We start from the raw sequence: 14,658 nt of genomic DNA, 5'->3' as shown, positions 1-14,658 counted from the left end.
TTACAGTATATTCTGATAAAGGCACTTTTAATACAAAATCCAGCACAAAACAAAACCTACCGCTGATGACAGGGTTGTGCGCAACTAACTATTTGCATAATGTATGATACCTTCCCACCCCTAGGAGGCTCACTACTTTGTGTCTTTGGCAGGCTGCTCACTAAGTTTCTCCTTGTGGTACTTCTGTCCAATCCCATAAGGCACGTGTGCCGCGATAGTACCCAGCTCCTTGGCCCCCTCGATGTGGAACATCTGGTCATCAAAGAAGATGTGGGGACGGATCTTCTGCAGGAGGGGCCCTTTAGGGGCCCCGGCTAGGAACAGGGCCTCGTCGATCTCCAGGCCCCAGCTCCTGAGGGTCTTGAGGACGCGGGCCCCTGAGCTGGCTGCGCTGCGGGATGTTACTAGGTAGGTACGAATGGGGCAGGTCATACGCTCGTTCTTGGCGTAGAACTTCCTCTGGAGCTTACCAAGCGCCTCCAGGAAACACTTTAAGGGACCCTGAGTGAATGAGACATAGGGTTAGCATAGTATTATTACATTTTTTATTAAAGCAAATACATCAATGGGTTCCAGTTTATTTGGATAGTCCCCTATTATAGATGGTCTTTAAATGCTCAAACTATCAACAGCCACGGATGATATGCAACAACTTGTTAAGGATTAGGGTAAGTGGGTGTGTTAGTTAAAAAGTTTGTTGATAGTAAGTTGAACATCTATAACCCTCTATAGGGAGACTCCAAATAAAGTATTACCCAAAGAAAGAACATTTGGAATCATGTCAAAAGCTAACATAAAATAGGAGGCATATACTCTCATGAACACCTGTGCAAGAGGTTTGTTCTCAAACTCCTTCTCATGCTCAAAGAACGTGTCCAGGCCGTGTTGTTTCACGATGATCTCCGACTCATCAGAGAAGAGGACAGCATCCCCGTCAAAGGCAACTTTCAGCTGTGTGTCGGAAAGCTTGTTCTCCACATCTCCAGATGCAAACATGGTCGCTGCTGCAATGCCTATTTATAAAGACATTATAAAAAAGGGGCTTATACATGCTCATAAGTCTTAAAAATGCATTACAACGGTATCATATATGTAGGCTATATCATACCTATAAAAAGTGTTACCACAATGTACATCTACAGTTTTTTACTCTGTTACCAATTTAGCATCCATGCTAACCTAAACCAGTTTAATCCCTAGAGGACAAAGGAAAGCAGCATTTTCAACTACCCTCCTCAATGGCCTCCATGACTTTCTCTCCATCCTTGGAGAGGTACAGGTTGGTCAGATAGGCCTTCAGATAGCCAATGGGGCTTTGCCCTCCCGTCATACAGAACCTCTCAATGGTTAAATCTGTCAGGTAGAGTGAAAAACAAAAACGTATCAGAACCCCATACAAATGTGATGGTATCATCAGGCTGGTAGCCAAAGATTGCCACTAACATCCATGCAAAACATGCATACAACCACTAAAAACATATTTGGTCAAAAATACCCATCATTCAATGAAATGCAGCTCACAATAAGCGCGTCTTATAACCATAGAAATATAATTACTCCAATTACTGGTCATTGTATTTCTCTGCTTATAGCACTGTAGTAGGCATGGCTGAGCGTGTCGACCACGAACCGTAGTGGTTGATGCTGTTGATGAGGCGCACTCCGACCTGGGCGTGGTTATTAGTCATCAGGACGATGTCAAACAGCTCTTCGCTGTCGGGGTAGAGCTGCCTCAGCCGTGCGTTCACAGACATCAGAGCCTGCAGGGTGTGCACAAATGCACTGATAAATGCACAGGGGCGGACTGGGACAAGAATTCAGCCCTGGCATTATCCACATCGCTGCGTACACCACCATCCCTCCCACCATCATGATACCACCAACCATAGATGCACCCTTCACCCTGACCCTACACACAGGCAGTAGTGCTGACATAACATTGGCAGTAAAGTACAGCATTTCTCAACCATTTTCTGTACCAGTGATTGGCGAGACATGGTCCTCTTTTTTTAACCAGCTCATGTTTAAAACAAATACGTAAAAACACCACTGGAGACAACTCACCACTATAACTGTGCCTCTTCTCTAACCATTTTGTTTGTCTCAGCATCTTCGCTGGTGTCACTCAGTGCTGCTTTTGTTCTGTTCTGTCTGCTTAAACATTCCACGTTATAAAAGCCAAGCTAGCAACTTAGCCTATATTGCTAATTAGTGCCCGTCATATATATGTTCTCCTGAATCAACACATACCTTCAAATGTTATTGGCCGCATAGACATTTTGCAGATGTTATCGTGGGTGTAGCGAAATGATGTTTCTAGCGCCAACAGTGCAGTAGTGATATTAATAATAGCGAACAATACAAAAAACCACACAAATCCCCTAAATAAAAATAAAGGAATTTAATATAGAGTTATTAGATAGACGGAATATACATATAAAGAAAACGTCCTCTCATTGTCAACTGCGTTTATTTTCAGCAAACTTAACATGTGTAAATATTTGCATGAACATAACAAGATTCAACAACTGAGACAAACTGAACAAGTTCCACAGACATGTGACTAGCAGAAATTGAATAATGTGTCCCTGAACAAAAGGGGGGTCAAAATCAAAAGTAACAGTCTGGTGTGGCCACCAGCTGCATTAAGTACTGTGGTGCATCTCCTCCTCATGGACTGCACCAGATTTGCCAGTTCATGCTGTGAGATGTTACCCCACTCTTCCACAAGGCACCTGCAAGTTCCCGGACATTTCTGAGGGGGGATGGCCCTAGCACTCACCCTCCGATCCAACAGGTCCCAGACGTGCTCAATGGGTTTGAGATCTGGGCTCTTCGTTGGCAATGGAAGAACACTGACATTCCTGTCTTGCAGGAAATCACGAGCAGTATGGCTGGTGGCATTGTCATGCTGGAGGGTCATGTCAGGATGAGCCTGCAGAAAGGGTACCACATGAGGGAGGAGGATGTCTTCCCTGTAACGCACAGCGTTGAGATTGCCTGCAATGACAACAAGCTCATTCCGACGATGCTGTGACACACCGCCCCAGACCATGACGAACCCTCCACCTCCAAATTGATCCCGCTCCAGAGTACAGGCCTCGGTGTAACGCTCATTCCTTCGACGATAAACGCGAATCCGACCATCACCCCTGGTGAGACAAAACCGCGACTCGTCAGTGAAGAGCACTTTTTGCCAGTCCCGACGGTGGGTTTGTGCCCATAGGCGACGTTGTTGCCGGTGATGTCTGGTGAGGACCTGCCTTACAACAGGCCTACAAGCCCTCAGTCCAGCCTCTCTCAGCCTATTGCGGAAAGTCTGAGCACTGATGGAGGGATTGTGCGTTCCTGGTGTAACTCGGGCAGTTGTTGTTGCCATCCTGTACCTGTCCCGCAGGTGTGATGTTCGGATGTACCGATCCTGTGCAGGTGTTGTTACACGTGGTCTGCCACTGCGAGGACGATCAGCTGTCTGTCCTGTCTCCCTGTAGCGCCGTCTTAGGCGTCTCACAGTACGGACATTGCAATTTATTGCCCTGGCCACATCGGCAGTCCTCATGCCTCCTTGCAGCATGTCTAAGGCACGTTCACGCAGATGAGCAGGTCAGTAGAAAGGCCTCTTTAGTGTCCTAAGTTTTCATAACTGTGACCTTAATTGCCTACCGTCTGTAAGCTGTTAGTGTCTTAACGACCGTTCCACACGTGCATGTTCATTAATTGTTTATGGTTCATTGAACAAGCATGCGAAACAGTGTTTAAACCCTTTACAATTGAGATCTGTGAAGTTATTTGGATTTTTACAAATTATCTTTGAAAGACAGGGTCCTGAAAAAGGGACATTTCTTGTTTTGCTGAGTTTATATGATGGTGTGTATAGACATAATGGAAAATGTATGAATAGAAAAGGTGTGTACAGCAGTAGTTATATAGGATGAGCCTTGACTAGAATACAGCATACACACAAAGTAGGTAAAACAGTATGTAAATATTATTAAAGTGACCAGTGTTCAATGACTATGTACATAGGGCAGCAGTCTCTAGGTCAATTACTATTACAGGGCTCCAGGCTAACATTTTCCCCTGGTGTCACTGGTGCTACTAACTTTTACAGTTGTTGGCACCAGCCCCCCAAATTATGAGTAATCATTTTATGAAGTCATTCATAGTGCTTTATTAAGAAGTGTAATAAATAGACAGACTAAGTTGTTTCATCTAACACGTACAAGCAGGAATGCATGACTCAATACATTTAACCTAACCCAGTGATTGTCATGAATTATGGGATGACAATTAAGACTATATTTGCTATATTTTACTGTCAAAATAGGACTCCAGAATTTTTTTGTTCAATAGAGATACATCTTTATGTGCACCTCAAATATCATTAGGCTAATTAATTTGGGGTACAACACGAGGAAGTGGAAACTCAAAACACATTAACTAGATCGATAACTCTAAATATAATACCCACTGCTAGTAGCCATGTATTCAACCAACAGTACATTTTATGTCCTAAAAACATGTTGCAGTTGTAGGCTACTACCCATGAGACCTATCGGCCTATACCCTCGCAAAGGCCGGTGTGCATTTCGCCGCGCGCCGCTCCATATCTCAAAGCCATATCAAATATCTTGGTTGTAAAACTATTGAGCTGACTATTGAGAAAGCTGAGGCCCTCCACTCTTCAAACGGGACAAAGAGACTAAACTTCCAAAGCGGTGATTTCCCGCAATTGCATTTTGAAATGTTAAACGATTAGACCACATTTCTCTCTCAAGCGCATGGGGGAAGAGGAGAGTGGCTTGCTCATTACAGCAGCAGGTCCCTGTGAAACAGGCACAGGGTCAGGGTGCTCAGTTTCATTACAGGAATCGTGAGGCTAATGCACTTTACTGTTTGTCCAAATCATGGTTTTAGCTGCCCAAAAAAATATGACAAAGTGGAATGTGCTCCAAGTTTATAAGCAGTGACACCCATCCTTTCAGTTTTTTACAATCCATGATGTTGTCTGTCTAACTGATGACAGTGTCAGAACAAGTATCTTTGCTGAAGCCCTGTTTCACTTTGAATATGAGTTTGCGTGACCTCAGCCTGAGAAAAACAGGCTGGCCCATCTTGGCAGGGGGGCTGGCCTTGCCCACTGATTAGCTAAAAGGCTCATTATAGATTAGTATAACAGCAATTGTGCAACAATCCACCCAACAGAAATCCACCCAACTATAAATGTTATTACAAGAGGTCTTCCCTCGAGTTAAACATTTGTCATTCAGCTATTGATTCAAACATGGTCTAATGGTCATATAATTTTGACTCCTGTGGCTGCATACCATTATAGTAGAAGAACCAGATTAACCTGCCACAATGGCATCCATGCGTAGATGGTAACAGTGGTAAACAACATTGGCTATTGTAATTCTGAGCAAAAACCTATTCTGGATGCATTACACACATTTCAGCTAGGCCTAAAGACAATGGCAATATTGAGTGAGGTTTCTCCTTCACCTACAATAAGGAATGTATATATAGTTGTAAGGCAATCCCAGCCCATTCATAGACACTAATAACCTTTAGTGCCTATTGACAATAGTATCTTCTGGCTGTGGGAGTTGTTTACAGCCCTGATGCTAGCTCTAAACGTTAGCACGGATCGCTTGCGGTACGGCTTTGGAAACAAAGAACGTATATTTCATATCAGCAAGAATTATTATTATTATAAAAATGTTAAGGTTAAATTCCTAAAACACCTTTATAGGGTTAAGACTCCCCCACATGGACATATTTCCATTTTACAGAGCTTGTTTACAGACAACAGACGGAAGACAGAGTCGATTACCCGTGCTAATTAGCTATCTGCGTCTCCGAGGACGCCGCAAACGTGTTGTCACTGAAAAATACTGTTGGCTGCAACTGTTTTAAAACATTGTACAGCAGAGGAGGACAGGAAATACCATCCTACTCAGTGAATTTCAGAAATGTTTCAATAGTGTGTTTTTTTTTTTTAGTTATCAATTTTAGATACAGTAAATATATTCACATCACCAAATAACTGATTAAAATACTGTTTTGCATTGAAGGACTTTTGTGGGCAGATCTGAAAAAGCCTGTGCGAGCAAGGATGCCTACAAACCTGACTCAGTTACACCAGTTCTGTCAGGAGGAATGGGCCAAAATTCACCCAATTTATTGTGGGAAGCTTGTGGAAGGCTACCCGAAACGTTTGACCCAAGTTAAACTATTTAAAGGCAATGCTACCAAATACTAATTGAGTGTATGTAAACTTCTCTACTATTATTCTGTCATTTCACATTTTTAAAATAAAGTGCTGATCCTAACTGACCTAAAACAGGGAATTTTTACTAGGATTAAATGTCAGGAATTGTGAAAAACTGAGTTTAAATATATTTGGCTAAGGTGTATGTAAAACTTCCGACTTCAACTGTACCTGTTGTGTTGATGTTTAGGATGAGGTGGGTGTAATTCTTTGTGTGCTCTAGGGCAACAGTGTCTAGATAGAATTTGTATTTGTTGTCTTGGCTACTGGACCTTTTTTGGAACACCATTATTTTTGTCTTACTGAGATTCACTGCTGCTTTAGGCCCTCTTTGGTTGGGGACAGAAGTACCAGATCATCTGCAAACAGTAGACATTTGATTTCTGAGTCCAGTTTGTCAATAATGGTGTATACGTGGTTTGTCGTACAGTATTTTGGTAAGAAGACAATTTGACATTTTCTCAGGACATTGATTCCACTGAGGAAATGTTAGAGTCTGCTGTTGATGATACTGCAGAGGATTCTTCAGAGATTGCTGCTAACGCATATTCTACAGAAATTATTGGGGTCAAATTTTACGGGTTGGAGTGATCAAGCCTTGGTTCCAAATATTAGGGAAGATGGCAGAGCTGAGGGTAATATTGAAGAGTTTAAGAATAGCCAACTTGAATTTGTGGTCCAAGGCTTGATCACTCCAAGAATAGCCAACTTGAATTTGGGGGGGTTGTATTTTGTCCTGTAGCTCATCCAATGTAATTGGAGAATCCAGTGGGTTCTGGTAGTCTTTAATAACTTATTCTAAGTTTAGTAAATGATCATGTATATGTTTTTGCACCTGGTTCTTTGTTATATGGCCAAAAAGGTTGGAGAAGTGGTTTATCAATACATCTTCATATTGGATAGATAGCTCTTCATGTTGTTGTTTGTTTAGTGTGTTCCAATTTTCCCAGAAGTGATTTGATTCTATGGATTCTTCAATCACAATGAGCTGTTTTCTGTCATGCTGGTCCTTCTTTTTTCTTAGTGTATTTCTGTATTGTTTTAGTGTTTCACCATAGTGAAGGCGTAAGCTAAAGTTTTCTGGTTCTCTGTGTTTTTGGTTGGATAGGTTTCTCAATTTCTTTATTAGGTTTTTACATTCTTCATCAAACCATTTCTCATTGTTGTTAGTTGTCTTAGGTTTTCTGCCGGAATTTTAATTTAATATGTCAGCTGATAGGTCAAATATATTGTTCAGGCTTCCTACTGTTCCTAAGTTTACACCTTCACTATTGAAGGAAAACATTTTGTCTAGGAGGGATTGGATGTGTTGTTGGCCAATAGTTTTTTGGTAGGTTTCTACACTACCCTCCTTCCATCTATAGCATTTCTTAATAGTATGCAGTTCGTTCAGCTTCGATGCCTCATGGTTGATTATTGCTCCATTCAAGTAGATTATGATTTTGCTGTGATCTGATAGGGGTGTCGGTGGGCTGACTGTGAATGCTCCGAGAGACTCTGGGTTGAGGTTGGTGATAAAGTAGTCTACAGTACTACTGCCAAGAGATGGGTTATAGGTATACCTACCGTAGGAGTCCCCTCGAAGCCTACCATTGACTATGTACATACCCAGTGTGAGACAGAGCTGCAGGAGTTGTGACCCGTTTTTGTTGGTTATGTTGACGTAGTTGTGTCTAGGGGGACATATGGGGAGGGGTGCTGTCACCTCCTGGTAGGTCTTTGTCCCCCTGTGTGCTGAGGGTGTCAGGTTCTTGTCCAGTTCTAGCATTTAGGTCACCACAGACTAGAACAGTGGCTTGCGAAAGTATTCACCCCCCTTGGCATTTTTCCTATTTTGTTGCCTTACAACCTGGAATTAAAATGGATTTTTGGGGGGTTTGTATAATTTGATTTACATAATATGTCTACCACTTTGAAGATGCAAAATATTTTTTTTGGGTGAAACAAACAAGAAATAAGACAAAAAAACACAAAACTTGAGTGTGCATAACTATTCACCCCCCCCAAAGTCAATACTTTGTAGAGCCACCTTTTGCAGCAATTACAGCTGCAAGTCTCTTGGGGTATGTCTCTATAAGCTTGGCACATCTAGCCACTGGGACTTTTGCCCATTCTTCTAGGCAAAACTGCTCCAGCTCCTTCAAGTTGGATGGGTTCCGCTGGTGTACAGCAATCTTTATACCACAGATTCTCAATTGGATTGAGGTCTGGGCTTTGACTAGGCCATTCTAAGACATTTAAATGTTTCCCCCTTAAACCACTCAAGTGTTGCTTTAGCAGTATGCTTAGGGTCATTGTCCTGCTGGAAGGTGAACCTCCGTCCCAGTCTCAAATCTCTGGAAGACTGAAACAGGTTTCCCTCAAGAATTTCCCTGTATTTAGCGCCATCCATCATTCCTTCAATTCTGACCAGTTTCCCAGTCCCTGCCGATGAAAAATATCCCCACAGCATGATGCTGCCACCACCATGCTTCACTGTGGGGATGGTGTTCTCGGGGTGATGAGAGGTGTTGGGTTTGCACCATACATAGCGTTTTCCTTGATGGCCAAAAAGCTCAATTTTAGTCTCATCTGACCAGAGTACCTTCTTCCATATGTTTGGGGAGTCTCCCACATGCCTTTTGGCGAACACCAAACGTGTTTGCTTATTTTTTTCTTTAAGCAATGGCTTTTTTCTGGCCACTCTTCCATAAAGCCCAGCTCTGTGGAGTGTACGGCTTAAAGTGGTCCTATGGACAGATACCCCAATCTCCACTGTGGAGCTTTGCAGCTCCTCCAGGGTTATCTTTGGTCTCTTTGTTGCCTCTCTGATTAATGCCCTCCTTGCCTGGTCCATGAGTTTTGGTGGGCGGCCCTCTCTTGGCAGGTTTGTTGTGGTGCCATATCCTTTCCATTTTTTAATAATGGATTTAATGGTGCTCCGTGGGATGTTCAAAGTTTCTGATATTTATTTATAACCCAACCCTGATCTGTACTTCTCCACAACTTTGTCCCTGACCTGTTTGGAGAGCTCCTTGGTCTTCATGGTGCCGCTTGCTTGGTGGTGCCCCTTGCTTAGTGGTTTTGCAGACTCTGGGGCCTTTCAGAACAGGTGTATATATACACTGAAATCATGTGACAGATCATGTGACACTTAGATTGCACACAGGTGGACTTTATTTAACTAATTATGTGACTTCTGAAGGTAATTGGTTGCACCAGATCTTATTTAGGGGCTTCATAGCAAAGTTATTTTATTCATTTCACTTCACCAATTTGGACTATTTTGTGTATGTCCATTACATGAAATCCAAATAAAAATCCATTTAAATTACAGGCTGTAATTCAACAAAATAGGAAAAACGCCAAGGGGGATAAATACTTTTGCAAGGCACTGTACATGTCCCTGGGCCTGGAAATGATTGATCTCCCCCTCTAGGATGGAGAAGCTGTCTTCATTAAAGTATGGGGATTCTAGTGGGGGGATATAGGTACCACACAGGAGGACATTTATCTCTGTTGAGATCATTTCCTTTTGAATTTCTAGCCAAATGTAAAATGTTCCTGTTTTTATTTATTTTTATAGAGTGAGTTATACCAAATTAGCATACCCCCTGAGTCCCTTCCCTGTTTTACTCCTGCTAGTTTGGTGGATGGGACTACCAGCTCTCTGTAACCTAGAGGGCAACCAGTGGGTCCATCACCTCTATACCATGTTTCTTGTAGGATGACAATGTCTGTATTTCTGATTTATTTGGTAAAGTCCAGGTTCCTGATCTTTAGGCCAAAGGCAGATGACCTCAGGCCTTGGATACTCCAGGACGAGATAGTGAAGGATTTGTGTTCCATAAAGTGTCCAATGTTGTTAGTCGTGTGTTTTGGCCTCAGACCAGTAAGTGTGAGCAGAGCCTGCTGAGCATCTGATACATTCCATTATCTTGGGCTAGTGTAAGCGTGGGGGTTGGGCCTGTTTGCCTGCTCACGGCCTGGGCGTATGTGTGACTTTTATGTTGAGGCCCTCTTTGCGGGAGTGGGGGGCGTGGGGTGGGCAGGAGGGGCATAGGTCTGATCTGAGGGGGCCTATATGGGATGTGGGCATGGTTGGTTTGGGGGGGTATTGATTGGTTGGGGTGGGGGTGTGGATGTGGGGGGGGGGGGGGATCCCGCAAGTCTGTGGCTGGGTGACCCTAGTTGGTCCTCAGACAGAAGGTCTAAGGTCTCTCTCTCTCTCTGTCTGTCCTAATGACCACTCCACCACAGGCTGGTGTTATTTGGGAGCCAAACATTCTGAGCAACAAATATTGTGTGATAGATAAGATAAATCTCCAACCCTGAGACACAAAAGCAATCATCCTCACCACTGTATCCTCACACTCAAGAGCAGTTAATGATAATATTTTGTCAGCGAATTAATAGGAGATATGGGAACACTACTAGGACACTTTCCCTCTCATCTCTAGGGCTAAGTCATTCTTTTTTTCAGGTATGTGCCAAGTGCCAACCGCTTACTTTATTGAGATGTAAAACTGGGTAGGCTTATGCACAACATGCATAAGCCTACCCATGTCCACGTTCCACCTGTTGACGTGGCTTGCTGCCTACTGGCTTCGGCATTACCGGTACATTGATCTCTAACTTCAGCACCATGGACAGCTCCGTATATTTGTATTATGCATGGCCTACTACCTACATGACATAGGAAATACACTGAAATGTAAATTAAATTAGAATGCTTTTACTAACACTCACCACAGCTGCTTAAATCGCCTTTATAATAGGCTAATGCAACTCTTTGATCGCATTTGCAGACCAAGGCAAGATGAATTCATGACAGTAATTAAGTAGATTGGGAAGCATTCAAAACAGAATTGCCTCTATATAACAATAATCACTCTGATTTTTCTGTAAAATTGGCCTACTGTAGCGTACCTTTTTAACCAACTTGTGCGCTCATGGCCATTCGTGAAATAGTCACATTATGGTCATTTTGAACAGATCACCACCACTTGTGTCAAATAATAGTTTTACAAATTCTTCTCAAATTAGCCTATATGATGAAATTCATTGCTTCCATACTACAATAAAAATAACATAAAAAGCTACTGCTTTAAATACAAAGATCAGCTTATTTCAACATATACAAAGGAATCCGTTGACAATGTCTATGTCATATCAATACAATAAAGAGTAAATTATTCCATATCATTGCTGTGTTGTGGCCGGCTGTTTTAAGACTACTTGTTGCAGCAGATGAGGCATTCTTTTTAGCAAACCAATTTCTAATATCCATTTTGACCACGATGAACAAACAAGTTAAGGTAGCCTACTCTTGAACATGACATTCCGAACGATCACGAGGCTGTCTACATAACGCTCCACCCACTATTCATTTGAATCAGCAAAAAGAGACACACGCTTCATGATGCATTTATGATAGGTCTAAAACCCTGTCAGTCTTAATTACTTGAGCCATATTTAATTTAACAATAAAAAATAGAGGTAATTGAAACTTTAAATGGGCCAAATATCATATCATATCATAGCATGTTATAGCAACAACAACAAAAACATTAGTCATGCAAAATTTCATTCAACCATGTATTTTATTTACACAGGCAAGGAGGTGGAGCCGGCAGGGGATGTAGCTCAGTTGGTAGAGCATGGCGTTTGCAACGCCAGGGTTGTGTGTTCGATAAAATAATGTATGTGCTAACTGTAAGTCGCTCTGGATAAGAGCGTCTGCTAAATGACTAAAATGTAAATGTAAATGTATGGTAGGGCGAGCATGGCTCCCTAAGGCCCGCCCACAACGCCAGGCCTGCAGTAAAGTAATATATTTAAATATATGCACTATAATTGCATTTGATATTATGTTTATGAAATAGATAAATGAAATATATTTTTTTATATATTTGGGAAATATATGTATAAATAATACAGCCATCTGTATAGTATGTAACATAGAGAAATGCACAAGCGATGGACTTGTAAAGGATGCCAGAAAACATATCAAAGCTATGTGAACATACAGAGTCTTTTAATAACTTTTTTATGCTTTTTTTTGTCTTTTAAAAATGCTGAAATATCAAATGATCCCTCCTGGAAAATGACCTGTGAGACAAAAATAAATAGCTTAAACATCACTGCTACTTCAGCCAGGTGTTGCTGTAAAGTAAAGCTAACTCAATTAATACATTGCGGAAGGATTGTTCAGTGTCAAACCTCAATAGGATAGAGTGCCTTGGGCAAGTTTCTGCCTTTAAACATCGAATGGCACAGCCATTGGTGCCATGAGTGTTGTGTGCTGGGCAGGGAGCGATCCAGGTCCCTGGTATGGAGGCGTTGTGGTGATCCCACCAGGGTTCAATAGCTTGGGATACCTGCCCCCTAGACCTGCTGTTAGAAGGAAAGGTGTTAGCAGGAGATCATCAGAGAGGGCTATCATTGGCTGGTATAGTCTTGGAGTTAAACCTCATGTAGTCTAAAGCACTATTCACCTGCTTTCATGGAGTAAGGATTCACTCCTTTGGGGAGACTAGAGTTCCCTAGATACATCCCCATCGGGGGAGGAGGTAGAACAGGCTTATTCTGGAAAACATATCAACAAATTTGCAAATGTATTAGTAACATTCTTACAGTTGAAATACAATGGTCATCCACTGCTTTACTGACGTGAATTAAAGTGAATACCTCAGCCTTGGGCATGGGACTTGTGTCAACCCATCAATGTGAATCAAGCCACTGAGAAATAGATGAATCCACTAGAGTGTCTCTATATAGAATATACATAACAGGTTACTTACAGAACTAGGCTTGTCATCTGGTATCGTTGTCATCTGAGGAACCTTTTTCTTTTCACAGAAGAACCAGCTGAGCCAGCCTCCACTGTTTGGTGTTTTCTGTACTGGGGGTGCTGGGGGCTGAGGTTCAGCCGCCAGCCAGCTGCCAGTCTGGCTCTGAGGGTTGGCCTCGGAGTGTTCCGGCTTGGTGATGGTCATTAAAGCAGGATCCGCCACATATCTACTCCGGATATCTGTGACAAGTGGGAGAAGTCAAGCCACTCTGCTCATCACAGTACAGAACAATCACTAGCTGACAGTGTGTCTTGAAATGATACTTTGTTACAACCCAAACACAACCAGACTACAGGCACATGGATTCCTAGAGTTAAATCTGTTTCACGTAGACATTTAGACAACACACTCATAAGATAAGGCTTTTCTTATTACCTTTTCTCCTGGCATAGAAATGTCCACAACGTGGAGCATTCACTCCAGCATCCCAGGATCCCACTATGGGGATGATGGGAGGTGAAGGTGGTCCATGCCATTCCATCTGTTCCATTCCATTGGTTTGTGTTGGGATGATGCCTTGTTGGAATGATTGGTTCTTGTTGGGATCCTCCCTCTGGATGATGCCTGTCGGGAGGATCCCCTCCCTCTGCACAGGGATGATGTTTGTCGGTTGGATCCCCTCCCTTTCAGGTACCACAGGCATGTCATCAAGGAGCTATCCAGTGCAGGTGGAGTATAGGAGTTACAAAGACATTAGAATTACCATTATCATTCCAGCCATCATCATTAATCATCATGATTACACATGACTCATCCTACTCTTGCTGAGACTAATCTACTACCTGAGAGAGGGCACTCTGCAACTCAATAAACTTCCCCTGCATGGAATTCAGCTGCCCCTGCATGTGGTCCATTGACTGCTGCAAGTTGTTCACCTGGTTCTGGGCCCACTGCATCTCATCCTTAGCAGTCATCAGGACGTTTATCAGACTGAGATAAAGAGATTTCACACCATGCCCATCTTTAGGATTCTTTGTCCCCCAATTCCCATTTCTTTAAGAATGCACCTCTGTGCAGATGTTACATTGTGTTACATAGAAAACCCTTACCCTGACATGGGCTCATGGACCAATGGGATCATTGGTATGTCTCCCTGCTCCTGGTTCACTAAAGAAAGAATGCAAGGAAGATTAGAGGACAAAGCCTTGGTTCAGCAATGACACATTCTGCACACCATGACTATTGGACTGTACAAATGAAGTCAATCCTTGCTCCATTGGTAGTCGTTCATAGGGGACTTTTGGGAAAGTTACCAGAATTATGCAACCTTACATCAGCCCAATCAGTGCTTACCTCCAGGAGAGTTATCCATGGTTAGCTTTCTCAGATAAAGACAATCCTTGTGAAGTGCACTCCGTCTGGGTCAACAATACAATGATACACAGCCTTCAGGCAACTTTTTGTCTTGTGCCTGAATGATGGATCCACAGAACTAGAATGAGATTCAATTTCTATGGATGGAAAAGCAGCGGTATTGCTCAGTGTTATGACATATTATTGAGTCATAATCATGACTACATAACTAATAGTTAATCTAGGTTAACAACGTCATAG

The 14,658-nt window shown here is 42.5% G+C and overlaps 1 protein-coding gene across 1 annotated transcript; it reads right to left on the bottom strand.

Annotated features, from left to right (window-relative positions):
• Positions 1-132: 132 nt before the first annotated feature.
• Positions 133-14,416, bottom strand: LOC311108386 (uncharacterized protein; the record flags this gene model as incomplete). Its single annotated transcript, XM_084151020.1, has 9 exons — positions 133-501; positions 826-1,013; positions 1,231-1,353; positions 1,631-1,760; positions 13,054-13,283; positions 13,480-13,759; positions 13,887-14,034; positions 14,154-14,211; positions 14,398-14,416. 9 exons carry the CDS (start codon positions 14,414-14,416, stop codon positions 133-135), a joined length of 1,545 nt encoding a protein of 514 aa, XP_084007146.1.
• Positions 14,417-14,658: the final 242 nt, after the last annotated feature.

Source organism: Coregonus lavaretus (assembly GCF_964263955.1).
Source record: "Coregonus lavaretus genome assembly, chromosome: 33".
In the NCBI taxonomy this organism is placed as follows: domain Eukaryota; kingdom Metazoa; phylum Chordata; class Actinopteri; order Salmoniformes; family Salmonidae; genus Coregonus; species Coregonus lavaretus.
The sequence above is the reverse complement of the archived record's forward strand: the minus strand, read 5'-3'. Positions and strand labels throughout refer to the sequence as shown.